The sequence below is a fragment of the Pecten maximus genome, chromosome 7 (genome assembly GCF_902652985.1).
Source record: "Pecten maximus chromosome 7, xPecMax1.1, whole genome shotgun sequence".
Lineage (NCBI taxonomy): Eukaryota > Metazoa > Mollusca > Bivalvia > Pectinida > Pectinidae > Pecten > Pecten maximus.
The window spans coordinates 24405368-24433104 of NC_047021.1; the positions used below are offsets into that span (position 1 = coordinate 24405368).

The window sequence follows — 27737 nt, forward strand, 5'->3', positions numbered from 1 at the left end:
TAATTATTAGGTGATTTTTTTATTCATCTCAACAGTCAAAAGCATACAATTGGAAATTTTGAGTTATACCAAGCAGTATACATTTATACAAATCTGTAAGTATACAAACATGTTACACTCATCAACATAGAAATCAATAATGTAAAAGTACTACTGTGTATTCACGGTTAGTTTGGTAGGCATGTTGGGATATATCACAGGTGTCTGCATCTGTTAGTATTAATAGAAAAAAATATTAGCCCTCCTACTTTATCAACATATCAACAAGGTGTAATGCACAAACTTCAGTAACGTACATTGGTTTTAGAATCCTTATATATCAATTCATGTTAGTCTTCGGTCAGATGGCAATGATTTAATGAAGATAAAATGGATTAAAACCGGAACTGGAGTAGTGTTTAGAGTGGTATGCAACAGTCAATCTAAAGGGTCGACAGCTCTGTAAACAATACAAGCTATAATTGTCGACCAATCAATACCGCTAGTTCCGTTCCACTATCGATACATCGTCTGATCCGAGTGTTCCACCTTGTTGATATAGTAAGAGTAGGGGCTAACATATCTTTTCTATAAATATTTACCAGAAGCAGACGCCTGTGGTACATGCATCTCTCTGTATAGAATGCTTGTCACAGGGACCTGTAAACCCAAGTATTATAGTATCAAACATACATAATTCATGGACTGTGAGTTATGAATTAGTGCCAGTCCCTGTGAGTTTGGTCAATTGGTTTTATTATTACCTATAAATATCTTTTGTTTGAATATTCAACACTTTATTGCTCTGGACTTTCAGGAAATCATTAGTCGATATTGCTCTGGACTTTCAGGAAATCATTAGTCGATTTGTTAAGTAACTTAGTTAAATTTTGAGAAGCGTGTTATAGATATAAATACAAATATATTGAATAATAATGTGTTTACAACACGGTTTTTTCATTGGTTGGTCATTGCATGGTAACAAAAATCGTACTATGACGTCATAAACAAATTACTACTTTTTCATCAAAAACATACTTTAGCCATCTACATTATTCTAATCTACCAAGTAATCCACAAAATCCATCTTACATAAAAAAAACTCTTAAGCATTCACATGCTCTTTTTGTCCGAGATCTGAAACAAACCATTTCGTGTGTTCAGTCCACCATGCAATAGAAAGGCCGTGTGGTGGAAGCCTGAGACACATCATGAACTTTATCCCTGTACATAATTACGTAATTGTAAACGTGTATATTTTAGCAGTGGCATCATGCACTTTATTGCTGTACATAATTACGATACTGTAAACGTGCATCTTTTTAGCGGTATTCTAATTAAGTGCTTTTTGCACTGAAGCATTCCGCTAAATTTTGATTTCGATAATTGCAGATGTTATATAATGTTTAAAAGGCAAGCACAGCGGACGAACAAATTGAATGCCATGGAAATCGGTTCAAACTTAGTTGGGTGATACAATTTGAGTGCGTCTAAATAAATCCGTCAGTATATAGAAATAATCATACAATTATCATACATATACGGTCTGTATGTTAATTTTATTTCAATATTGTTTTATTCGATATATACATAGAAGCACATTATTCCTGCGTTCGTAACATCCTTATGAAAACATACTTGGAATTAATGGGGTCGTTTCCGGTGGATGACGCAAAAGGAAATTTTAAATAGCCTGGGATTGGTCATGAAAATATCAAAGTGTATAGATAACTGATAGAATTAGTAAAATTGCGGGAAATAAAAACTGAAACCTGTTTTTGAGGAAATAAATATTCTTTCTTATCAAACTATAAGAATGGAACAAAATAATGACTTACTTAATATACACTGGTAGAAGTGTGCTTTTTATAAAAATTGCTTCATCTATTCAAAGGTCACCTTATTGTTCAGCGATATTGATATTTGAACGTGGGGATCATCTCAAAGTTGAATGATGATATGAAATTACTTATGTTGCAATATTATTTTCTCTACATACGTTTGCCGATAATTTGTTATCTGGACAATCCTTTGACAAAAGCTGGACGGATGAACTTGCAAATACATCATCTTAATCAGCAATGCTGCATGGAAATATGGGTATAACAGTTAATCTTTTAAACCTTGAGCAGAACCATGTTAATACATCAAATTGGAAATCTTAGTCACTGCATTTTGTATGTTTTACATAGAGAAGAAACAAGTCATATTTAGAGTAGGTCCAAGTCTTACTTTAGTACTACATGTAGATATGTTGTTTTATTGTAATTTTTCTTACGATAATAAATTGAGTATTGTCACATCAGATATTGAGAATATACCAGCATTCACATGACACTCCCCTGATTGGTATCTTCCAGCCTTTGTTATGAGTAAGTAGTGGATGGATCTATTATTGAAGCAGGGGATGTAACTTTGATGGATGAGTCTATTACTGTAGCAGGGGAATTAACATTGAGGGATGAGTCTATTACTGTAGCAGGAGAAGCAACTTTGATGGATGAGTCCATTACTGTAGCAGGTTGACATAACTTTGAGGGATGAGTCTATTACTGTAGCAGGTTGAAATAACTTTGATGGATGAGTCTATTACTGTAGCAGGTTGAAATAACTTTGATGGATGAGTCTATTACTGTAGCAGGGGAAGCAACTTTGATGGATGAGTCTATTAATGTAGCAGGGGATGTAATTAAAGGATTGGTCTATTACATCAGTAGATGGTGCAAGATAACATTATCAACTGATGAAGTGGTGATTTCTTGTTAAAAAAATATGTGAGAATTTTCATGGAGAAATTTCAAGATAGATGTATCTTTGCTTTGGTCAAAATATACATGGCAAGAATGGACAGATTAACCATACTCTAGGCCAAAATGTACCTATGAATAACAGGATAATAAAGATTCATCTTTCCCATAACCAAAATATACTGATCTGCTACAACTTTCAGCTTGAAAAGCAGATGTAGTTGGACTGAAATGGTAGCTTTGTAATCAATTCACATCAAGTGAAAAACTACCCATAAAATCTAAGTTTATTTACCTACAAAGTAATGTGGAAACTAAAACAATCATGCTATCAAACTATGATTTTTGAATATCAGTGAGAACAGTTTTGTGCCATATCAATAATAATCCTCATTTAAAGCAAAAATAATGGTAATGTATTGTTTCAATCAGTGAAAAAACAAAACAAAACAGAACAACAATATACCTTTATCCTTTGTGTAAATATCTTCATATCATAACTGACATTTAAAATAAACACTTACTACTGAAAATAGCATAACACAAGATATTTAGGGACATTCAGGTTTAATTTTCTATAAAAACAAAGTATAGAACAAAAATAAAATGATAATCAATGAATTTATGTCTTGGACAGATAGATATTTCTGTCTTTGGGGAAATAAATTACACCCTGTTTAGAATGTAAAACATACAAACCTTTTAGGCTATAATACAGTGCATTAGTGTCATATATTATCTAAGGACAAACTTGATTTATACTGCCATGCCACTAGAAGGGAAACTGTATCTTAAAGACCATTGAAGAGCAAAATTAATGGGTGAATGCAAAAACAAAACAGAGTAAATAAGGCATTGAATAGTATATATAAATACCTACTATCATCAAAAAAACAGGACAGACATAGGAAAGACAATTTGATCAATCCATGCCAACAGAGGCCAAGTATAACCAACAAGCCAACCTCTGGAATGAAACTGGACCCAAAGGTCATTTCAGTAAAAATTACATATAACATGTCACATGATATAACATGTCACATGATATTCAACAGGTCACATGACATAAAATGTCACATGACATGCATATAACATGACATACAATGTCACATGATATATAACAAAGTGGTACAGAATTATAACCAGCAGAAAAAACAATGTTTTAGATGATGAAGAAAGCCAAAGAAATGATGGTTTATACTTAGTGTATGATTATATATAACAAAAGTTGTACATTATAACATGTTTTAATACCATTAATGTGGGAGCTATACTTTATATCTCTAATGACAACATTATTTCTAGAAGCTAAACTTACATGACATGTCTGCTTAGTGTTTCTCTATACATTTAGGTCTGGTGTTTCAGCATCCATAAATTAAAATTAATATGATATTCCATGGTATTTTGATGGCAGAAGAAGTCCAAAGAACTGTGTACTGAACACTATGGTCAGTGTCTGGTTTGACCTTTAACAGTTTCTAACCTATACATCTTCCATCTGCTGACCGCTCATTTCTTTCCTCTGCTTCACAAGTTCCAATTCTGCATTTCCTCTTACTTCATCAAAACTATAGTCTTTTAGTAATTTCCCATTTTCAAACACTGTTACCAATGCATCCTACAACAGAACGTATGGACAAAAGTTTAGGAATATGAATGGATGATACAGGTAATACGTTGATAAACATGTACAAGGTATATAAGGATAGGAAGAAAGCAAATACCGAAATACAAACCATAATTGGGTTTCCTTTTCCCTCCTCCTTAGTCTCGTAATGTCCATTCTCAAACTCCAAAGTTAAACGTCCCTTTTTACTTTTCTTTCCTGAGTCTGTGATTGGCGCCTTAAACACATTGACCTGTAGCAGGCAAACGTCATCATCATTTAATCAATCTGTTACAATTTCTTAACCTTAATTTTTTAAATACTAATTTGAAATGTTTCAAATGAATAATTTATGATCCATGACATTACAATTGTGTGTATGCACCTGTTTTAAGATATTTTCAACAAGGAAGAACCCATAATCAATAAACATAATTCATGTTGGACATTTCATCTCAACAAGCTGCAAAGTAATATAGGTAGATTTAAGTTTCAATTAACACAATAACGGATAAGTACCTCCTTGTCCACTATAATAATGTAGCTACACTTTTAGACACATGTCTATATAAGGTCTATGATACAGTACCGCGTGGCGAGCTATAACAACGTAGTTACACTTTAAGACACATGTTTATATAAGGTCTATGATGCAGTAACTCCTTGCCTACCTTAAAGACGTAGCTACACTTTTAGACACATGTCTATGTAAGGTCTATGATGATGTTACACTTGAAGACACATGTTTATATTAGATCTGCAGCTACTGTATCTCCATGCTTACTATAACAGCATAGGTACACTTTTAGACACATGCCTATATAAAATCTATGATACAGTACCTCATAGTACAACATAGCTACATTTTTAGACACACGTCTATATAAGGTCTATGATACAGTACCCCCTTGCCTACTGTAACAACATAGCTACATTTTTAGACACATGTCTATATAAGGTCTATGATACAGTACCTCATAGTACAACATAGCTACACTTTTCATGACACATTTCTATATAAGGTCTATGATACAGTACCTCATAGTACAACATAGCTACACTTTTAGACACATGTCTATATAAGATCTATGATACAGTACCTCATAGTACAACATAGCTACACTTTTAGACACATGTCTATATAAGGTCTATCATACAGTACCTCATAGTACAACATAGCTACACTTTTCATGACACATTTCTATATAAGGTCTATGATACAGTACCTCATAGTACAACATAGCTACACTTTTAGACACATGTCTATATAAGATCTATGATACAGTACCTCAGAGTACAACATAGCTACACTTTTAGACACATTTCTATATAAGGTCTATGATACAGTACCTCATAGTACAACATAGCTACACTTTTAGACACATTTCTATATAAGGTCTATGATACAGTACCTCATAGTACAACATAGCTACACTTTTAGACACATGTCTATATAAGGTCTATGATACAGTACCTCATAGTACAACATAGCTACACTTTTAGACACAAGTATATATACAACATAAGGTCTAAAATACAGTACCTCCTTGCCAGCTATAACAATGTAGCCACAATTTTAGATACATGTCTATATAAGGTCAATGACACAGTACCTCCTTGCCTGCTATAACAGCATAGCTACACTTGTAGGCACATTTCTGGGTATCCCTGTCCAACCGTTGTAAGAGAGCTCCTCCACTCCCAAATGTAAGGTTGTCTGAACTCCAACCAACTTTCTTCATGGCCTCCAGAATTTCACCTAGACTTTCGTAGCAAATGCCATCACCTTGTATCACTCTCAGATACGGTGGAAGCATCTTGTAGCCCTTAGTATTTGTTGTGGTACCAAACTGGTTACCCAGAATATTCAGCACCTGTAGTTTCAATATATAAAGAAACATTGTTTAACTGAAAAAATAAATTTGAATTCATGTTGACTAAAAGTACAGTAAAACCCTGCTAACTCGAACTCCAGGGGACAGTGTCAATAGCTCATGGGATACAAGATATGCAAGTTATCACAGGTTAGTTTTAGATCTTAAGGTCATCATCATATGTTAACAACAAACACAATCTTCAAATAAATAATTATGCCTAGTACAATATAGAGTGTATCTATATATTCTAACGGTAAACATTAAATTTGAATACTGTAGCATGAGGGAAGACATACACAAAATTGAATGATTTAATAACTTTACTTAGATATAGACTGTAGTGTCCAAAAATGCAAAGGCCTGCCTATTTACATGTAAGTATCTGCCATGCAGGTACATCTATTCATGGTAAATATAAATGTAAAAATGTTTTCTGACATAATGTAAAATAGAAATTAAGGTGATCACTTTTGTAAACACTATAGTCAATCCTTCCCATAAATATCAAATATTATTTTAAACATGCAGATCCTCTATTACCTTCAAAATGTTGTACAGTCATTGGATGTCTGATGTATTAGCCATATATCAACAATTATCATTGTAACTTTAATAAATACTTAAAATCAGGTAGCGTAGGTATGTAGTGAAGGCAGCATTAATCTGGTACCTATCTACTGTCCTGACCCGATACTTGTATAAAGTATAAACACGTTTGTGTTCGACCATGGCACCTTGAGGTTGGCCCAGACACAGGTAAAAATTGTCGAGTGTGGTACCTGATCAATAAATAGGTAGCACTAATTCTATGAATATGAAGGAAAGGGGTGAATACTAGTAGGAGAAATGTAGGGTATTCAACGAATAGCAGTTTGACTTATCCAAGTTTAATTTACAAAGAATATATTTGGACGTGACCAATAGAACAGCTCGAAGAACATGGAGTATGCAAGGAAGGGGGGAGTTCATGTAAGTGGGGTTTTATTGTAGTTGTGTATAGAGTGTACTTTGATAAAGACATTGATACATCAGAATGACAATAAATTGTAAAGTAACATCTTGAATGAACTAGAATGTAGAATTGTTTTTCATCCCTACCTTTACCACAACCTCTTCTGGTACTCCGGAGTCAGGTCTTACTACAAGGACACCGCCACTTTTTCCTCTTTCAATGATCTCGTCTTTGAGCTCTTCTCCCCATACTTTCTCACATGCATTCCAAATGTCATAGCTGTCGCTGACACAGGCCATTGGCCCATTGGGAAACTTGGTAAGCATGTTACGGAATGCCTCCAACTCACCATCCTTGCCCCATGTTGTTATTGTACTGAAAATGTGAACAAAATTCTGTTAGCATACCAAATGTTTGAATAATAGCTGTCTTATAAGAAATTTTATTAGAGTAAAGGGCAGGACTACAATGTATTTGTTGAATGTGAGTTTAAAATTTGTCACTTTTTTGGACACATCTTAGGCAGATTACCAGATTATATTTAACTGCTGCTTGTATATCATTAGTAATCAATTTTTTTTGTATATCAATCTAGCTATGAGGAGGGTAATGGCAGTTTCCTCATCCATCGTGGCTGAGACAGACAACGGTAAGTATGACGTGAACTGATAGTGGTCGATTGACATACCTGACAGCAAATGTTTTCAAGATGGCAATAGACTTGTTCAAAATAGAGAGAGCTGATTTCCTTGCCAGGGTATCATATGAATTTACCTTTTTTAAAGTTATATTTGCTAGGACAATCTTTACTCTTTACTTCTTTAATACAAAAGGCCAATCAGCCTTAACAGTCCCCTGAGTTTTGATATATTTTGGCAGATTAGATTCCTGTGACCTTGAATTTTAGGTCAATGTCATCTAACCTAGTTTGCTAAAAGCCCAATATAAAATCTTTGGGCCTTTTGGTTAGTGAGAAGAAAGCATTTAAAAATTTTAGCATATCGACACCTGTGACCTTAAATGAAGATCAAAGTCATTCATTTGAACAATCTTGATAGGCTTTCACCCCAGCAAGCTATATATAGCCTAAAAATCAGGGTTCTAAGCCTCTTGGACAGCGAGAAGGTGGTGTTTAAAGATTTTAGCATATTTGACTTCTGTGACCTAGAATGAAGGTCAAGGTCATTCACTTAAACAATATCGATAGCTCTTTACCCAAGCATACTATATGCCTATGCAATATATCAGGTCTCTGTGCCTCTTGCTTAATAAGAAGAAGCTGTAAATTTTAACTGTTTATGAACAGACAGCAGAGGATAGGTGACCAAAAAATGTGACTAAGCTTCATGTCTGTTCTCCTCATCTAGGTTTTTTTATTAGCTTTAAAGATGTAAGACCATGAACAGCTTGAAATGACAGTTCATCTCCTTTTCATAAACTTTTGAACAAGTTTTCATAATATTACCTAACCTACAAAACAAGACAAAACCTGCATTATTTTCTTATATTATATACATATTCAATATCAAAAAAGGGTGAAAACGTTATCATGTAAGTCTTCAGGCAGATAAAATAATTCTTTAAAAAGCAATATGTTTAAACAATAGGCTTATTCAATTCTTTTTTTTTGTTTTTTGTAGATTTTATCAGCTTACACAACACTTCCCAATAATATATAGTGATGTCACAACAGAAGTGAATATGTATAATATGTCATTGTTATTTGTCCTTCTGAAGGCTCCATTTGTCAAAGTTGTCTCACGATATCAAGTACATGTAGATATTGTTGATTGATTCAGTGATTCCCTCCTACTTTCTCAACACAGACTTGGGACTGGCTATATATGACAGATTCCCTCCCCCTTTCTCAACACAGACTAGAGACTGGCTATATATGACAGATTCCCTCCTCCTTTCTCAACACAGACTTGGGACTGGCTTCATATGGCAGATTCCCTCCTACTTTCTCAATACAGACTAGGGACTGGCTATATATGACAGTTTCCCTCCTCCTTTCTCAATACAGACTTGGGACTGGCTATATATGACTGTTTCCCTCCTCCTTTCTCAACACAGACTTGGGACTGGCTATATATGACAGATTCCCTTCCCCTTTCTCAACAAAGACTAGAGACTGGCTTTATATGACAGATTCCCTCCTCCTTTCTCAATACAGACTTGGGACTGGCTATATATGACAGTTTCTCTCCTCCTTTCTCAATACAGACTTGGGACTGGCTATATATGACAGATTCCCTCCCCCTTTCTCAACACAGACTAGAGACTGGCTATATATGACAGATTCCCTCCTCCTTCTCAACACAGACTTGGGACTGGCTATATATGACAGATTCCCTCCCCCTTTCTCAACACAGACTAGAGACTGGCTATATATGACAGATTCCCTCCTACTTTCTCAATACAGACTAGGGACTGGCTATATATGACAGATTCCCTCCTCCTTCTCAACACAGACTTGGGACTGGCTATATATGACAGATTCCCTCCTACTTTCTCAACACAGACTTGGGACTGGCTATATATGACAGATTCCCTCCTCCTTTCTCAACACAGACTTGGGACTTGCTATATATGACAGATTCCCTCCTCCTTTCTCAATACAGACTTGGGACTGGCTTTATATGACAGATTCCCTCCTCCTTTCTCAACACAGACTTGGGACTGGCTATATATGACAGATTCCCTTCCCCTTTCTCAACACAGACTAGAGACTGCATGGCTTTATATGACAGATTCCCTCCTCCTTTCTCAATACAGACTAGGGACTGGCTTTATATGACAGATTCCCTCCTCCTTTCTCAACACAGGCTTGGGACTGGCTTTATATGACAGATTCCCTCCTCCTTTCTCAACACAGACTTGGGACTGGCTATATATGACAGATTCCCTCCCCCTTTCTCAACACAGACTAGAGACTGGCTTTATATGACAGATTCCCTCCTCCTTTCTCAATACAGACTTGGGACTGGCTATATATGACAGATTCCCTCCTTCTTTCTCAATACAGACTTGGGACTGGCTATATATGACAGTTTCCCTCCTCCTTTCTCAACACAGACTTGGGACTGGCTATATATGACAGATTCCCTCCTCCTTTCTCAATACAGACTAGAGACTGGCTTTATATGACAGATTCCCTCCTCCTTTCTCAATACAGACTTGGGACTGGCTATATATGACAGATTCCCTCCTTCTTTCTCAATATAGACTTGGGACTGGCTATATATGACAGATTCCCTCCTCCTTTCTCAATACAGACTAGAGACTGGCTTTATATGACAGATTCCCTCCTCCTTTCTCAATACAGACTTGGGACTGGCTATATATGACAGATTCCCTCCTCCTTTCTCAATTCGGGCTTGGGACTCTCTATACCTGGCAGAGTGTATGCACCACCCCCGGCCTCTTCAATGACTATTTATATGAATATACATCACCCATCTATGACATTTGTAAATGTTAGCTCACCATCTGATAGCATGTTTGAATGAATTTTTTTGGTCATTTTTCACTTAAGATTTGGTTCCTAAAATTTGAGTTGATAAATAAATGTTTATACTTGTAAACTTGTTTTTTTAGTGTTGTTAGTGTAAACATGAGCACTGCATGCCCATGTCGCAGATCATGTAAGTACACATTGTTTCAATTAATACTTTATTCCAATTCAATCAGCCAAAACATAGTAATACTTCAGTTTACTGACACTTGAACAGGCTTTTTTAATGTCTATGTATATGAAAAGCTATATTTATGTATGTGAGAATAAATTATCAGGTATTGTATTTCAATCAAAACGGTTGGTCAATTGTATGGGTCAAGTAGATCTCGCAGTCTGTGAGCCACAACTTCAAAAGCTATCCCTGCATGATGATGATAATTAAAACTTCCATGGGTAGAAATCAGAATATATAATGTAATGTCAATGTACCTACTTGGCACTTACCTGTGTTCTGCAGCTGGGATGGAGAAACCTGCCATATCACAGCCGTAAAACCTCCTGGCAGTGGCAATAGCAGCAATTGTATCTGTACCCATGAAATTTACCAGATGGGCAGCTCCACCTATCCCAGCCGACTGCAGGGGTTATAACACATATTACATTAAATTAGTGGTGTGACCATCATCAAACATTAACTCATGGAAAGGGAGGTAACTCGTTATTAACAGAGACTGCCAGAACTGCGGACCATCATCAAATATTAACTCATGGAAAGGGAGGTAACTCGTTATTAACAGAGACTGTCAGAACTGCTATCATCTTCAAATATAAACTCATAGAAAGGGAGGTAACTTGTTATTAACAGAGACTGCCAGAACTGTGGACCATCATCAAAAATAAACTCATAGAAAGGGAGGTAACTCGTTATTAACAGAGACTGCCAGAACTGTGGACCATCATCAAAAATAAACTCATAGAAAGGGAGGTAACTCGTTATTAACAGAGACTGCCAGAACTGCGGACCATCATCAAATATTAACTCATGGAAAGGGAGGTAACTCGTTATTAACAGAGACTGCCAGAACTGCGGACCATCATCAAATATTAACTCATGGAAAGGGAGGTAACTCGTTATTAACAGAGACTGTCAGAACTGCTATCTTCTTCAAATATAAACTCATAGAAAGGGAGGTAACTTGTTATTAACAGAGACTGCCAGAACTGTGGACCATCATCAAAAATAAACTCATAGAAAGGGAGGTAACTCGTTATTAACAGAGACTGCCAGAACTGTGGACCATCATCAAAAATAAACTCATAGAAAGGGAGGTAACTCGTTATTAACAGAGACTGCCAGAACTGTGAACCATCATCAAAAATAAACTCATAGAAAGGGAGGTAACTTGTTATTAACAGAGACTGCCAGAACTGCGGACCATCATCAAATATTAACTCATAGAAAGGGAGGTAACTCGTTATAAACAGAGACTGCTAGAACTGCTATCATCATCAAATATAAACTCATAGAAAGGGAGGTAACTCGTTATTAACAGAGACTGCTAGAACTTCTCTGCTTCTCTCATACCAGCACAATGGAAGTGTACTCCAATTCAAACACTTGACTAATATCATACTGTATAGACACACTAAAACAGTGACAGGTAATCCAAATCTTAAACCATGAATGAACTGAACATAACGATGATAAGCTGTGATTATGATTGGATTTATATAATGCAGAAACACAAATGATGAATGAAGACAATTTATGACTCTGTGTGAGCCCCAAACTTATGATCTACCAAGCCATAAAAAGTAGTGATAAACAAGCATACTGAGCATTGTTAAAGCAATACATGTTCCCTACCCGCAACCCCAATAAAAATTGTAACAATGACCTTATACAACTTGTCTGAGATAGTATGGTCCAAGTATCATTGTGTGAAGATGGAATAAAATACCCAAAGGAATGAAGCTACTAGATTGCTGACAAACTTTGGTGTTACGTTCATACGTTCACTGCTATATGAAGGACAAAGAGGAAACCTATAATCCCCCTGCTTTTACTGGTAGGACACTTATAACCTAATACTATGACATGATCAAAGTGACATACCATCTATAAGATCTAAACACTTTGATGACAATGTATATTGCATATATATGGATATTATTTAAGCATTGATGTCAATTTTTTTTAGTTTCATCCGAACAAATTTGTTTGCAAACTGTATGATTCTTACAGAAGTTTGCAAACAATTTTTTTTTCATACCTCTATGAAACTAAAAAATAATTGACATCAATGCTTATAATTAATTTTGAAAATAATTTTCTAATTTAAAACATGTTTTATGTACAATTTTACTGGTTTTATATGGGATTCTTTTTCTCAAATCAATATGCAATGTCAATTGTGGTATTGTGACGTCACATTTTTTGCGCCATTCTCGGAATTTCTTTCATAGTGGTATGAAAAAAAATCTCAACCAATCAGAAAGCCGCATTCTGCATACAAACAATGGAAAATTAATTATAAGTGACGTAAAGATATATGAACATTTACATAGGTAGATGTTTAGAATGTTCAATACATTGGATGCAACATAACTTCTTAGACACTTGTAATAAGCCTTTTTTTCTGATGCCAGCAGATCAGATGGGGGATAACTCCTAACATCTTAAGATATAAAAAATATATTTGTTGTATTCATAATACAATATATTTATAAATCGAGAAATATTTGTCTTGTTCCAACTAAATGTACCTGGTATGCCAGTCAGCAAGTCGGGGATAATGTATTACACAATCAATACTTGTATATTTATTCTGTTAATATTAATCATAAGAAATAGATTAAAGGGGGATAACTCATTAAACCATGAGACAGTTCCTATTATACTAGTAGTGTGTAAGTCATTTTACCTGGAGACATAGAGTCTAATTCATTCACAATCATTCAATATATTAATATTACAACCCTTGAAATGATAAAACATTTACCTCTACAGATGTAGATCCGCGAAAACCAAAATCATGGAGTTTGAAAGGAAGACCTTCCATGCTATCTGCAGTCTCATCCAGATACTTGGCGATAATTTCCTTCTGGTAGCGAGAGTTTGTGGCCACTGTCATAGGGTACCAGACCTGGACTAGCAGGGTCTACAATTAACAGTTATCTCATTAGTAGAATAACTTTGTATATGGAAATTCATAGAACTTTCAATATGTATTAAAAAGATGTTATTCTCATGTTAACATACTGAAACTATCAAATAAACATTTTATTGTGAACATAGAGAATGTTTTTGAAATATTTCTGCGTACATTTCACCTTTGCTGGAAAATGAAGCTAAACAAATTTTTTATTTAAAATTTAGAAAAAGTGAAAAATTCAAAGGTATCCACGCCTAGATGACAAATTTTATAAAACGCCATTTAGAATCAAGGTGTTGGGTCCTCTCGTTCTATACTCTAATTAAAATTTCAAGAATGAAAAACAATTAATTTTCCAATTAAACTGCATTAATTTATGTTTCACCATACAACTATCAGCATCTTATTAGTACCCAATGAGTGCATGGCAAACTTCTTATTCTTGATCAGATTTGTGACAGATGTAACAGGGATGAAGGCTTTCTTTAATTCTTTATTGCTGAGATAAAAAAATTGTCTTGTAGAATTAACAAAATGTCACCTAAATGTGCTTATAAATCATCATGGAAACTGTTGATAATATTTACAGCAAAACTTCTGTATGACTGTCACACCAAAATTATTTTGTAAACTCTCTAAGTGATTGGTCTTTGCTTGTAACTCACCTCAAAGTAGTTGGTAAGCCAGAAACATTTTGGATCCGTGTTCTCCACAGTGAAAAGGACATTTTTGTAAGGGACCACAGATCCCTCGGGGACAGCCTTGATCCTCATAGGTAGTTTGCCTTCATGTTTCTATAAGACGAAGAGTAACTATTTATAGTACTCATAGCATGAAAAACATAGAAAAGTAAAGTATGTGCCATAAAGCAGGTTTTTAGTGAGGAAAAATGCAACGACCAGATCTAGACTCCAACCTCTTACACACACTCTAAACATTTGAGATACCTGGCCACCAGCGCTCAGCCCAGTCCAGTTCCGCTACATTCATCCCACCTGTGACCAAAAAGGACACACAAGACAATTATCCAGTTTGGCACCAAATGTAACAGGAGAGGAAAAATGCATGATCAGACTGGGACTAACCTGGGATCTCAGCCCAGTACAGTTCTGCAACCATCCAGTTCTGCCACAATTGAGTGTTTCAACACCAGAAACCAAGGGTACAGTTTTATAGTGTTTGAATTTAGTATATGCCCAATCTAAACTTCCCACTAAAGCACTCATTTACAGAAGATATGCTATCATTTTACATTTATTTGTCTGGTGTGTTGGGACATAGACACATGTAATGTTGATTCACAACACATATGATTATAAAGCAATATTACAATGAATATAAAGCAATATTACACATCATTATAAAGCAGTTGTGATAAAATCATGCATATCTATCAATAATGCATCTCGAATATAAAACCAGCAAGCTACAGACCTAATATTGGGTCGCTGGGTCTTTTGGTTATCAAGAAGTTGTTAAAAGATTTTAGTATATTTGACCCCTGTGACATTGAATGAAGGTCAAGGTCATCCATTTGGTAACTTGGTAGCCCTTCATCCCAGCATGCTACAAACTTAATATTGGGTCTCTGGGCCTTTTGGTTATCAAGAAGAAGTTATTTAAAGATTTTAGTATATTTGATCCCTGTGACCTTTAATGAAGGTCAAGGTCATCCATTTGAACAAACTTGGTAGTCCTTCATGCCAGCATACTACAGACATATTGGGTCTCTGCCATGGGCCTTTTGGTAACAAAGTCACTGTCCTTGACTTTTAATTTGCAGAATGTTATCAAGGCAATGAAATTATAATGCACATTCAATATTAAATTTAATCATTTTTATTTCATTTTATTTTTTCATCTCATCTATAAATTTATCTGCTTTTCCATATTCATAACATCTATTTTTATGAAAATCAAAAAAAAAAAAAATCTCGATAAAATGCTTATTAATTATATGTCCTTTGATTGTAACCAATCAATAATTCATGTTTCCTGATCAGCTCATACTCCGATGAACAAATTTGTTTTCCACTTGAGGCTCCTGTCTCACCTGAAGATAACTACAGCGACCTGAAGGGCCAGGCAAAACATGTTCAGTGTAGAACATTTGTTCTTCACTCTTAGCAAGTCCTGTCTTCCATCCTCTCTGTCTTAGATCAATCAGCTATAGATTTCTGTCCCATTGCCATGGCAGAACTCATAGCTACACAGATATTCTCATCGGTTATACAGTGGTCCCTAGTAACATGTATACTGGTAGATAACTACAATAATACTCAGTGTCCCTAGTAACATGTATACAGGTAGATAACTACAATAATACTCATTGGTCCCTAGTTATACTGGTAGATACCTACAATAATACTCAGTGTCCCTAGTTATATATATATACAGGTAGATACCTATAATAATACTCAGTGTCCCTAGTTATACTGGTAGATAACTACAATAATACTCAGTGTCCCTAGTTATACTGGTAGATACCTACAATAATACTCAGTGTCCCTAGTAACATGTACATTTTGTTTACAGGTAGATACCTACAATAATACTCAGTGTCCCTAGTTATATATATATACTGGTAGATACCTACAATAATACTCAGTGTCCCTAGTAACATGTATACTGGTAGATACCTACAATAATACTCAGTGTCCCTAGTAACATGTATACAGGTAGATACCTACAATAATACTCAGTGTCCCTAGTTATACAGGTAGACACCTACAATAATACTCAGTGTCCCTAGTTATACTGGTAGATACCTACAATAATACTCAGTGTCCCTAGTTATACTGGTAGATACCTACAATAATACTCAGTGTCCCTAGTTATATATACTGGTAGATACCTACAATAATACTCAGTGTCCCTAGTTATACTGGTAGATACCTACAATAATACTCAGTGTCCCTAGTTATATATACTGGTAGATACCTACAATAATACTCATTGGTCCCTAGTTATACTGGTAGATACCTACAATAATACTCAGTGTCCCTAGTTATATATACTGGTAGATACCTACAATAATACTCAGTGGTCCCTAGTTATATATACTGGTAGATACCTACAATAATACTCATTGGTCCCTAGTTATACTGGTAGATACCTACAATAATACTCAGTGTCTCTAGTTATATATATATATACAGGTAGATACCTATAATAATACTCAGTGTCCCTAGTTATACTGGTAGATACCTACAATAATACTCAGTGTCCCTAGTTATATATACTGGTAGATACCTACAATAATACTCATTGGTCCCTAGTTATACTGGTAGATACCTACAATAATACTCAGTGTCTCTAGTTATATATATATATACAGGTAGATACCTATAATAATACTCAGTGTCCCTAGTTATACTGGTAGATACCTACAATAATACTCAGTGTCCCTAGTAACATGTATACTGGTAGATACCTACAATAATACTCAGTGTCCCTAGTAACATGTATACAGGTAGATACCTACAATAATACTCAGTGTCCCTAGTAACATGTATACAGGTAGATACCTACAATAATACTCAGTGTCCCTAGTTATACTGGTAGATACCTACAATAATACTCAGTGTCCCTAGTTATACTGGTAGATACCTACAATAATACTCAGTGTCCCTAGTTATACTGGTAGATACCTACAATAATACTCAGTGTCCCTAGTAACATGTATACTGGTAGATACCTACAATAATACTCAGTGTCCCTAGTTATACTGGTAGATACCTACAATAATACTCAGTGTCCCTAGTAACATGTATACTGGTAGATACCTACAATAATACTCAGTGTCCCTAGTTATACTGGTAGATACCTACAATAATACTCAGTGTCCCTAGTAACATGTATACAGGTAGATACCTATAATAATACTCAGTGTCCCTAGTTATATTGGTAGATACCTACAATAATACTCAGTGGTCCCTAGTTATATATACTGGTAGATACCTACAATAATACTCAGTGTCCCTAGTTATATATATATACAGGTAGATACCTATAATAATACTCAGTGTCCCTAGTTATACTGGTAGATACCTACAATAATACTCAGTGTCCCTAGTTATACTGGTAGATACCTACAATAATACTCAGTGTCCCTAGTTATACTGGTAGATACCTACAATAATACTCAGTGTCCCTAGTAACATGTATACAGGTAGATACCTACAATAATACTCAGTGTCCCTAGTTATATATATATACAGGTAGATACCTATAATAATACTCAGTGTCCCTAGTTATACTGGTAGATACCTACAATAATACTCAGTGTCCCTAGTTATACTGGTAGATACCTACAATAATACTCAGTGTCCCTAGTTATACTGGTAGATACCTACAATAATACTCAGTGGTCCCTAGTTATATATATATACTGGTAGATACCTACAATAATACTCAGTGTCCCTAGTTATACTGGTAGATACCTACAATAATACTCAGTGTCCCTAGTTATATATACTAGTAGATACCTACAATAATACTCAGTGTCCCTAGTTATACTGGTAGATACCTACAATAATACTCATTGGTCCCTAGTTATATATACTGGTAGATACCTACAATAATACTCAGTGTCCCTAGTTATATATACTGGTAGATACCTACAATAATACTCAGTGGTCCCTAGTTATATATACTGGTAGATACCTACAATAATACTCAGTGGTCCCTAGTTATATATATATATTATATATGTACATGTATCATCAAATTTACACCTGTGTGTGCACATCTGAATGTTTTATATAATAGAGGATAGTCAGATGTCTCCAACCTGTGTGTTTTATGTAATTATAGTATACACGTATATGTTTTATGTAATTATACTATACACGTATATGTTTTATGTAATTAACTATACACCTGTATGTTTTATGTAATTAACTATACACCTGTATGTTTTATGTAATGAAGTATACACCTGTATGTTTTATGTAATTTATTATACACCTGTATGTTTTATGTAAGTTATTATACACCTGTACGTTTTATGTAATGAAGTATACATCTATATATGTTTTATGTAATGAAGTATACACCTGTATGTTTTATGTAATGAAGTATACATCTATATATTTTTTCTGTAATGAAGTATACACCTGTACGTTTTATGTAATGAAGTATACATCTATATATTTTTTCTGTAATGAAGTATACACCTGTATGTTTTATGTAATGAAGTATACACCTGTATGTTTTATGTAATGAAGTATACACCTGTATGTTTTATGTGATTTATTATACACCTGTATGTTTTATGTAAGTTATTATACGCCTGTATGTTTTATGTAATTCATTATACATCTATATATTTTATGTAAGTTATCATACACCTGTACGTTTTATGTAATTCATTATACATCTATATATTTTATGTAATTAGTATACACCTGTATGTTTTATGTAATTTATTATACACCTGTATGTTTTATGTAATTAGTATACACCTGTATGTTTTATGTAATTTATTATACACCTGTATGTTTTATGTAAGTTATTATACACCTGTATGTTTTATGTAAGTTATTATACACCTGTATATTTTATGTAATTAGTATACACCTGTATGTTTTATGTAATTTATTATACACCTGTATGTTTTATGTAAGTTATTATACACCTGTATGTTTGATGTAATTCATTATACACCTGTATATTTTATGTAATTAGTATACACCTGTATATTTTATGTAATTAGTATACACCTGTATGTTTTATGTAAGTTATTATACACCTGTATGTTTTATGTAAGTTATTATACACCTGTATGTTTTATGTAATTAGTATACACCTGTATGTTTTATGTAAGTTATTATACACCTGTATGTTTTATGTAAGTTATTATACACCTGTATGTTTGATGTAATTCATTATACATCTATATATTTTATGTAATTAGTATACACCTGTATGTTTTATGTAAGTTATTATACACCTGTATGTTTTATATATGTAATTTGTTATACTGTACACCTGTATGTTTAATGCGAATATGAATACACCTGTATGTTAACGTTATAAAGAATGCAGTTGTATGTTATATGTTATGAGTATACATACCGGTATGTTAATGTAATTAATTAAACACTCTCGTGTGAAGTATAAACCTGTGTTAGCTCAACCATGAAGCTTTCCAGTTAGTAATACCTCACTTTTACAGTAGTGGTGTTTTACAATTAAATGTCCTGGCTATTTTAGTAACACTTAATGAAAACAGAATATTACTTTCTGTACAAATCAATACTATAATGTCAATATATAGTCACATCAGAACTGTCAATTTCCTTAAACCCTCTGGATCAAAGGGCGTGTTCCAACCCGCCACAAAGCCTCTCGAGAGTTGTGATGTACTCTCAGGCCTATGAACACTTCCTGATATGGCGCCATGGCCATATATAGCACAAGCATCAGTATAAAGATCTGTCCCCTGATCGGCTGTAGTGGAATATAGTATAACAAGTTTACAGCACTTTATTTGTTGCTATAAGAAACCTATATGTATAACTATGATGATTGTGTGCTTACAACATTACATTAAATTCTATTGCTGAGCTCATTAATGACCAAATGATGAGAGACAGGTTCAGATTTCAGGAATGTTGACAGCCTAAATCTAGTGGAGGGGTCTACAGCCAAGATGTAGGCAGGAGGTGAGGAGGTCTGTAACAGCCCAGATTTAGGCTAGAGTGTAGGGGTATAAGGCCTAGATTTAGGACTGAGTACAAGATATCTACAGTCTCGATTTAGGCTAGAGTGTAGGGGTCTAAGGCCTAGATTTAGGACTGAGTACAAGATATCTACAGTCTCGATTTAGGCCAGAGTGTAGAGGTCTACAGCCAAGATTTAGGCTAGAGTGTAGAGGTCTAAGGCCTAGATTTAGGACTGAGTACAAGATATCTACAGTCTCGATTTAGGCTAGAGTGTAGGGGTCTAAGGCCTAGATTTAGGACTGAGTACAAGATATCTACAGTCTCGATTTAGGCTAGAGTGTAGGGGTCTAAGGCCTAGATTTAGGCTAGAGTGTAGAAGCCTACAGGCAAGATTTAGGACTGAGTACAGGATACCTAAAGTCTTGATTTAGGCCAGAGTGTAGAGGTCTACAGCCAAGATTTAGGCTAGAGTGTAGAAGCCTACAGGCAAGATTTAGGACTGAGTACAGGATACCTAAAGTCTCGATTTAGGCTAGAGTGTAGATCGAGGTCTACAGCCAAGATTTAGGCTAGAGTGTAGGGGTCTAAGGCCTAGATTTAGGACTGAGTACAAGATATCTACAGTCTTGATTTAGACTAGAGTGTAGAAGCCTACAGGCAAGATTTAGGACTGAGTACAGGATATCTAAAGTCTCGATTTAGGCCAGAGTGTAGAGGTCTACAGCCAAGATTTAGGCTAGAGTCCAGAATATAGACTGAGTATATATTGAATGACATAAACTTCAATTTGTCTAAACTTTAAGATGGTTCGAAATTTACACTGAAGTCCTTGAAATAAGACATTAACATATCAAAGACCAAGGAATGATAGAGAGAAGTCTTTGATAATCACACATAGCATGCATGTAACATTGACTCCTCAGTATATTTGGCCTTGAATAAAATCTAGCATGCAACATACGCTGTTCTTATGTACAAAGGCTAGAATTAAACATTGTTAATGCAATACCCATAACATATAATTATGTGTATAAAGCACAACTCAAACAAGGGTATAAAAACACTGTGTACGTGTTATAATGAATACTGTTGCATCTATGAGCTCATAAAATAGTAAACAGAGCCACAACCTAACCATGTCAACATATTGATTAGTGTAGTTTATCAATGATGTTACTCTATAATGATCAGCACCAACTTCACAGTGTTTGTCCATCTGAACTCAAGCATTATGATTTGATGCTATTAATTACTGCAATTTACATATCAGCATTGATTAATTGTACAGGGTCAGAATGTGTAGGAGTCTGAGCTAATAGTATTACAACATGAAGGTTTTACACAATTTCCTGTATAATAGGATAGTAATATTAAGTCAAACCAGAGCAGTGTTTCTAACTAATGTACATGTATGGTTAGTCATACCTAAAAACAAGTCTCTTGTTATTAGTTATTGCTAATATCAACATACTGCCAGATAAACCGAAATACATATAGCTTCATAACATAAGTGTACCTGAAGGTGATTCATTACCAAACATACATACAGTTTTTAAAAACATTCCAAAAAGCAAAATATTTGCAAAAATTAAAAAAAAAAGTTTCCATCCGTTGTCTGCAGGCCTAGGTGATTATTCTACATATAGATATACATGTATACTGCATTTTATTGTAAAAGTCAATAATCATAAAATGGTTTAGATAGAATATTTAAGTTAGCAATTTTGTATATGAGATAATGATTTGGAGCTGTTTATAAACTGAACACAACAAGTGGCTTTTTATAGTACCAATTCCTGATGACCTTTGAGATTAAAATATTAACATGTCTTCCTTACCTCTAAGATATAATTCCATCCTTCCTCGTTGAAGTAATCATGACCAAAGTGTTCATTGTACAGTGCTTTGGCCTCCTCTATCTTTTCTCTTGTGACCACTGTACCTTCTAGGAAGCGCTTAATGATGTATTGTAGACCGAAGAAAACAATTTCCTGAAATTTTCCTCCTCGACTCTCAAAGTAGGAGCAGACAACTGTTGTGTTGGCAGGGTACTGTTTATGATGTGTCACCTGTTGAAGAGGATAAAAACTAACGTTCACTTCTCTGGATTTTTTTGGTTTACTGCCTCAGTATATATATAAATACATTTATTTTAATTACTGCTATCACAGAGGCCCTGGTTCTAATGATATATAGAAACAATGGTAGCACACTCTATGGGCAACTGTGAGCCAGTGCTAAGTCTGGGACAAAAACAAGCTGTTAGCAAAAGCTAAATCTTTATGCTTTTTCCTGAAAATGAAGAAATAATTAGGTTTATCATTCCATGTTTTTATGAAAATATTGGTATAACATTTCTAAATCTATGCAGGTATGTTCGAGACTGTTGTACAGTGCAACTTATCACTGACACAATGGAAATCTGACATTTTCTGGGAATTAACATGATTATATCTCAACAATACTATTCATTAATGACTTCTAGGTTCAGAGCTTTGCTTATCTAATGATTTTGCTACATGTGATGTTTGCAATTTTAGTTGATGGGTAATAACCCATAAGAACAAGGACTTGATTACAAAGTGTACCTGTAGGGTGGTCGAGTGCCACATGTGGTAATTAACACACCTGCCTTTCACCTATTAAGGTGGCCTGAGTTTGATTCCCCAAAGACCCTCATGTGCTTCCATTATAGGCTCAACAAGAGTGATTATTATCAGTTGATATTTATAATGTTAAAGTATATTGTTTAAAATATCTAATTACTTGACATGAGTTGCTTAATAAGAAACACATCCTGTTATTTAAGTTTTTGATACATGTATACATTGTTTGCAGTCATCTTAGATGATTTTATTAAAATACTCATGTACATGTAATCTGAAATGCAATAACATGCTCTTTAATGAATAATTCAATAGAAAATAATTTAATATGGAAATTTGAAAAGTATCACAACAAAATTAAACATAAATGATGTTTATGTTAAATTTATTCAAATTTCTTCATTTGCATGCCCCTTCAAATGAACTCTGACCAAATTTTTCACTTAGATTCAAATTAACAAGAGATTGTTTTTGTGAACAAGAAATCCCAGATGGATCTCGCCACACACCATTGAATGATCTTTAGTGGGTTTATGTAAGGCTCCTTTTTTGCTCTACTTTTCCCTTATGTTCTTCTTCTTTTTTTTAATATATATATATGGCTCTTCTGCTATATTCCTGATTGATGGTTATAACAACTTAGCAAAGTGCATGCGTTCTTGAATTTAATAAACAGCTTATATTTTACAAAACAGCAATTTGCATTATTATAAAGTTTTTGTTCTTTCCTCTTTTCCTCTGAACTCTAATGAAATCTGATAAAAAGAAAACTTAGACACTTACAAACCATGAGATGGTTCCTTGTCAGTCATTTTCTTTTCCCGATAACACTCAAAATTAAATGGATACAACTAGGGACCAAGGGTATTGAACCTACATGTACAGGCCTAGGTGAAGGTTTAGATATACCCCTTCAGTCCAATTCAAGAAGGAGTACTAGTGATATGATGGATTGCATGGTTACAGATTGATGACAGACCAAAGACTTAGGACAATTTGAATAGTCTACCATCTGATGATGGTGGGCTAAAAATTTTAACTCTGACCTTTGATCTTGAGAATACGGTTAAAGTGACCTGATGGCATTGCAATGCATTGCACATTGTCTTTATATTAGCTAATGCAACTTTTATCAAGAATCTTCAATGGCTAAGAGGTTATGTCCCAGAAAATTTTTATATATTTGACCTTTTTGACATTTAGGTCAAGGTTGAAATGATCCCATGATCATGATAAAGCAATGCATTTTGTCAGTGGGTGATAAAAGTATACAGCAACTTTCATTTAGATATCTTTTAACAGTTTAAAGTTATTGCTCGGATAAATAATTGGAAAAATACACACTTATCTGACCTTTGATATTGAGGTACAATGCTAATACAATATATGTCTCCCTTCATTCAAAGGGTATAGACACAATTAAACCATTTTGACAAAGTTGATATTTTTTCATATCTAAAGCAATGAAATTTAGTGTAAGGTACAATGATTGCAACATGTGACATACATATGACCTGAGGTTTCATATCAGGGTCCTGTATGGAAACATATTGATAATAATAATGATATAAGTTTATCATAAAATAAAAATACATGCATCATAGCTAACTAAATACTTATCAGTATCAGTTTTAAAAGTCTTGTTAAACTTTTTTTTTCTGCTGTTCAATTTTTTCCTAAATGATCTGACTTTTCTAAAATCCCTATATATGTAAGGTGTTCTGTATTTCACCTCCTTATGTGTGGATCACCTACACTTTTCAACATTATAAATGAACAAAATTTAAGATATCTTAAATATTTTTTCTTTCAGAGTGTCATACTAGAAAAGAAAAAAAATCACCGAACCCTGAAAACAGCACTGTCTGCAATTAAAAATCAACAAAGTTCCCATGGCGAACTCTCATTTTGATTTATCCTGGCACATTGTGCTTTTTATAGGAGTTGTATCATTCTAACAGCTAAAAATTCTCAGGGGCCATGATAGCTCAGTTGGCTAGAGCACCAGACCAAGTATTCCGACCTAGCTCAGATAAAGATCTGTTCGAAATGAAGTTTCTTTGTGTTTCTAAAAAGGGGAAGTGAGAAACGGACTAGTGTCTGTTGTCGTGGTTATGTCCATGGGTGAGATGACTTAACCTAATTGCTCTGGATGGCTTGCGACTGGCCTCCTGTATGTTGTTCAGTGAGGAAGTCACCAACTACTACAAGGAGACTCTGCCTCAAATGACACCCATACAGTAATACGAAGTATCATACAAAGAGCCATCACAAATGTCAGAAAATATATCAAACAGATATATAAAATGACCAATCTACACATAAAATGATAAAAATGAAGATGAAAAAGCATCCTTTTGAACAACAGGCAAAGCCTATATTAGTCTACCTTATATGACTAAATGTGCAGTTTACCACCAGTGAAAGCTATTTAATTTGAAAACCAAATAATTCAGGTTAGAATACTTGTTTTTAATATATAGTATATATAATTGAACAGATGATTTTGATAGTTTTATCTGGTAATTTAATGATATTTTCCACAAGAGTCTCATGGGTGGCAGCCTCTTATATTAGTTATATATTCAATTTAATGTTTGCTGTTGTCTGTGTCAATATCAAGTTTCCAGGAAGTTAAATTTTATCTGTGTCAATATCAAGTCTCCAGGAAGTTAAATTTTATTTATCAGTGGATCAGTACGTAGGAAACAACAACACATAACATTACAGTAATTTTCTTCCTTGACAATTAATACAGTTAGTAGTATTTTTAAATCTCACCACCAATTAAAGCAAATTCATATTTTATTTTTAATATATATAATTTGAGAGAGAAAAAAAAGTGTTTCAATCAGTTTGGGACAATTAAGCAAATTTTAGCTATGAATGTCACTTTTGGCTATAAAAAGCAGACACATTTTTCACTAGATTGGGAAATTTCCTAGAACTTCAAATCCATGTGTTGCAAACAACTGTATGAAAAATACAAAAGTGTCTTATAATGTACTAAAACATTGTTGATTTGAACAGCCCTTTATCTTGTGTGATAACATTCCATCTTTTACCATATATATCTATCATTATCATAGTTAATACAGTATTTTCATGTTCTTAATCAATGTTGTCTCCAAACTAAAAATGTAATAGATGTTCATATCATTTTGAAGTTTAAAGCTCAGGTAACCAAGCATGTAGTTTCTTTTATTTTTAACAAATCATATGCAACACTATTTATGTTTTCATACAAGGAAGTAATTTTAATATCACCTATTACAATTAAACATAAACCATACCAAACAACCCAGGATACACAGGTGCACATATTTTCACAAATGTTCCAGTGCAGGCAATGTTTAACAGGACATGTCCTATATATTGCCTTAGTATTGTACATGTCTTTCAATACTGATTTGATCATAATGGTCACATGACTACTCATGAGCCACAAAGTGAAACCATTGAGAGATGGTAAAACCACAATTCTGATGAGGTTTTATTTTCTGATTTATTCATAATTATATGACCATACTCAATAAAGGTGTATTATCATAAAAATTGCACTTACACTTTGGCAAAAAAATATATCCCTAAAGTACATTTAATTTATTATCGGAAGATCAATGATAGATGAAATTCTGTGGATCTATTATACATAAGTTTTATTTCCTGATTATTTGTTTATATTGCATTTAAGTATATTCTCTGATCTACATGACATGTATATATATATCAAAAATTATGTTTAGTTTAATTTGCATAACCGTATAAAATTATTTTTCCTTATTTTTGATTTTTTTCTTGCATAAGTAAGCATTTTACTAATATTTCTAACTACACTGTAGTTACATTATAATGTCAAAAAAAAAAAAGATTTGATTAATATATGTGGGGAAAACATTTCAATAATGTGCATTCAAATAATTTAGCATTATTAATCTGTCAGTATAATGATTCGTAATTTCTTAAAGTTAATATACAAATTTAAAACAGTTTTCATAACTTTCGTTCCTTTTTCAAAGAAATTTCTGAAAATTTTGATAAAAATAATTTCCGATTAAATTTGTATTTCTACTTTCATTTTCCATAGAAAAATATAAACTAATTATCAAAACCTTAAATCATTTACTTGTTTACTTGTTGGATTCAGGGATTTAATTAAAGACGTTAAAAAGCATGTTTTAACACGAACGTTGTATGTGTGGGTGATCGGTTTTATAAGTCATTGACAAGCTGTGTGGTGAAATTGGCTGATTTAGCGTAATAACAACAATCGACGATTTCGAGATAATTCTGTTCTCGTGAAATATCATTAAACATTCTGGTCACCAAAAACACAGCACTGTAGCCTTATTACCGTACGAGTATCTAAGACAAGCAAAAGTATCAAACACAAACATTCTACCTTGTAGGAGTCGGTGATAAGCAGAATGTTGTCCGTTCCTCCAGCCGGGTACGCCATTTTGTACGCTAATAGGAATATCGTGACGTCATAGCAACGATGCGAGTCGGTGCTCGAAGGGAGACCACTCTTTCCATTAACTACACGTTTCTTGACATAATATTAAAATAATTCGACAGTCAGAAGCTTGTATCAAAGTGTTTGTAAACACTTAATAAGTCAAGATCCCGTCTGAGATTGTTTATATCATAGAGGTTACATCATGGGCATACATTATGTCGCTGA

The 27737-nt window shown here is 34.0% G+C and overlaps 1 protein-coding gene across 1 annotated transcript; it reads right to left on the reverse strand.

Moving 5' to 3' along the window:
• LOC117330330 (nicotinamide phosphoribosyltransferase-like) lies at positions 1–27555 on the reverse strand. Its single transcript, XM_033888536.1, has 9 exons — positions 27456–27555; positions 22286–22516; positions 14445–14573; positions 13627–13785; positions 11129–11259; positions 7311–7539; positions 5949–6209; positions 4466–4588; positions 1–4347 (listed from the first exon to the last, which is right to left on the reverse strand). The coding sequence occupies exons 1-9, from the start codon at positions 27510–27512 to the stop codon at positions 4213–4215; spliced, it is 1455 nt and encodes a 484-aa protein (XP_033744427.1). The 5' UTR covers positions 27513–27555; the 3' UTR covers positions 1–4212.
• Between the last annotated feature and the right edge of the window lie 182 nt (positions 27556–27737).

What these genes read in the sequence shown, in the direction of transcription:
- LOC117330330 (XM_033888536.1), bottom strand. Translation starts at nt 27,512, where the DNA reads ATGGCGTACCCGGCTGGAGGAACGGACAACATTCTGCTTATCACCGAC. An exon ending in GCGGATCTACATCTGTAGAG is followed by an intron (nt 11,260 to 13,626) that starts GTAAATGTTTTA and finishes TAACCCCTGCAG; the next exon opens with TCGGCTGGGATAGGTGGAGC. An exon ending in ATCCCAGCTGCAGAACACAG is followed by an intron (nt 7,540 to 11,128) that starts GTAAGTGCCAAG and finishes TCACATTTTCAG; the next exon opens with TACAATAACAACATGGGGCA.